The sequence below is a fragment of the Nestor notabilis genome, unplaced genomic scaffold, assembly GCF_000696875.1.
Source record: "Nestor notabilis isolate BGI_N333 unplaced genomic scaffold, ASM69687v1 scaffold17594, whole genome shotgun sequence".
Taxonomy (NCBI): domain Eukaryota; kingdom Metazoa; phylum Chordata; class Aves; order Psittaciformes; family Psittacidae; genus Nestor; species Nestor notabilis.
Window position 1 is genome coordinate 9,414 of NW_009927110.1, and position 383 is coordinate 9,796.

A 383-nucleotide genomic window follows, 5' to 3' on the forward strand; every position below is an offset into this window, starting at 1 on the left:
TGTCTCTCCCCTCAGGAAGTTCCCACTGAGCCAGCCTGATGGGTATGGGGCTCTGGGCACCAGCACTGCCCCAAAACAATGCCCAGCATGAGAAATCCAAACGCTGGGGAGGTATCAGAGCAGGGAGGGCTGGGGCCAGCCCATGTGCAGCAGCATTCGGAGCCATTCCCAGCCCTGGGTACCTGCAGGATCTGGTCCCCTTCCTGGATGCCCTGGCTGGCGGCAGGGCTGCCGTCCTGCACGCCCGACACGAAGATGCCCACGTCGTTCCCCCCGGCCAACCGCAGCCCAACGCTCTGGGCCTTCACGAAGTGCACAACCCTGGAGTCAGCGCTGTACCTGCCCCGGGGAGCCTCGGTCAGCCCGGCGGGGACGTGGCACCC

At 66.1% G+C, this 383-nt stretch overlaps 1 protein-coding gene across 1 annotated transcript in view; it reads right to left on the reverse strand.

The window, feature by feature from the left end:
- The window catches only part of TJP3 (tight junction protein 3), a 7,363-nt gene that overhangs the window by 4,130 nt on the left and 2,850 nt on the right, over positions 1-383 (reverse strand). Inside the window, 1 exon segment of the mRNA XM_010013913.1 lies at positions 183-339. Coding sequence (XP_010012215.1) covers positions 183-339 — 157 coding nt within the window.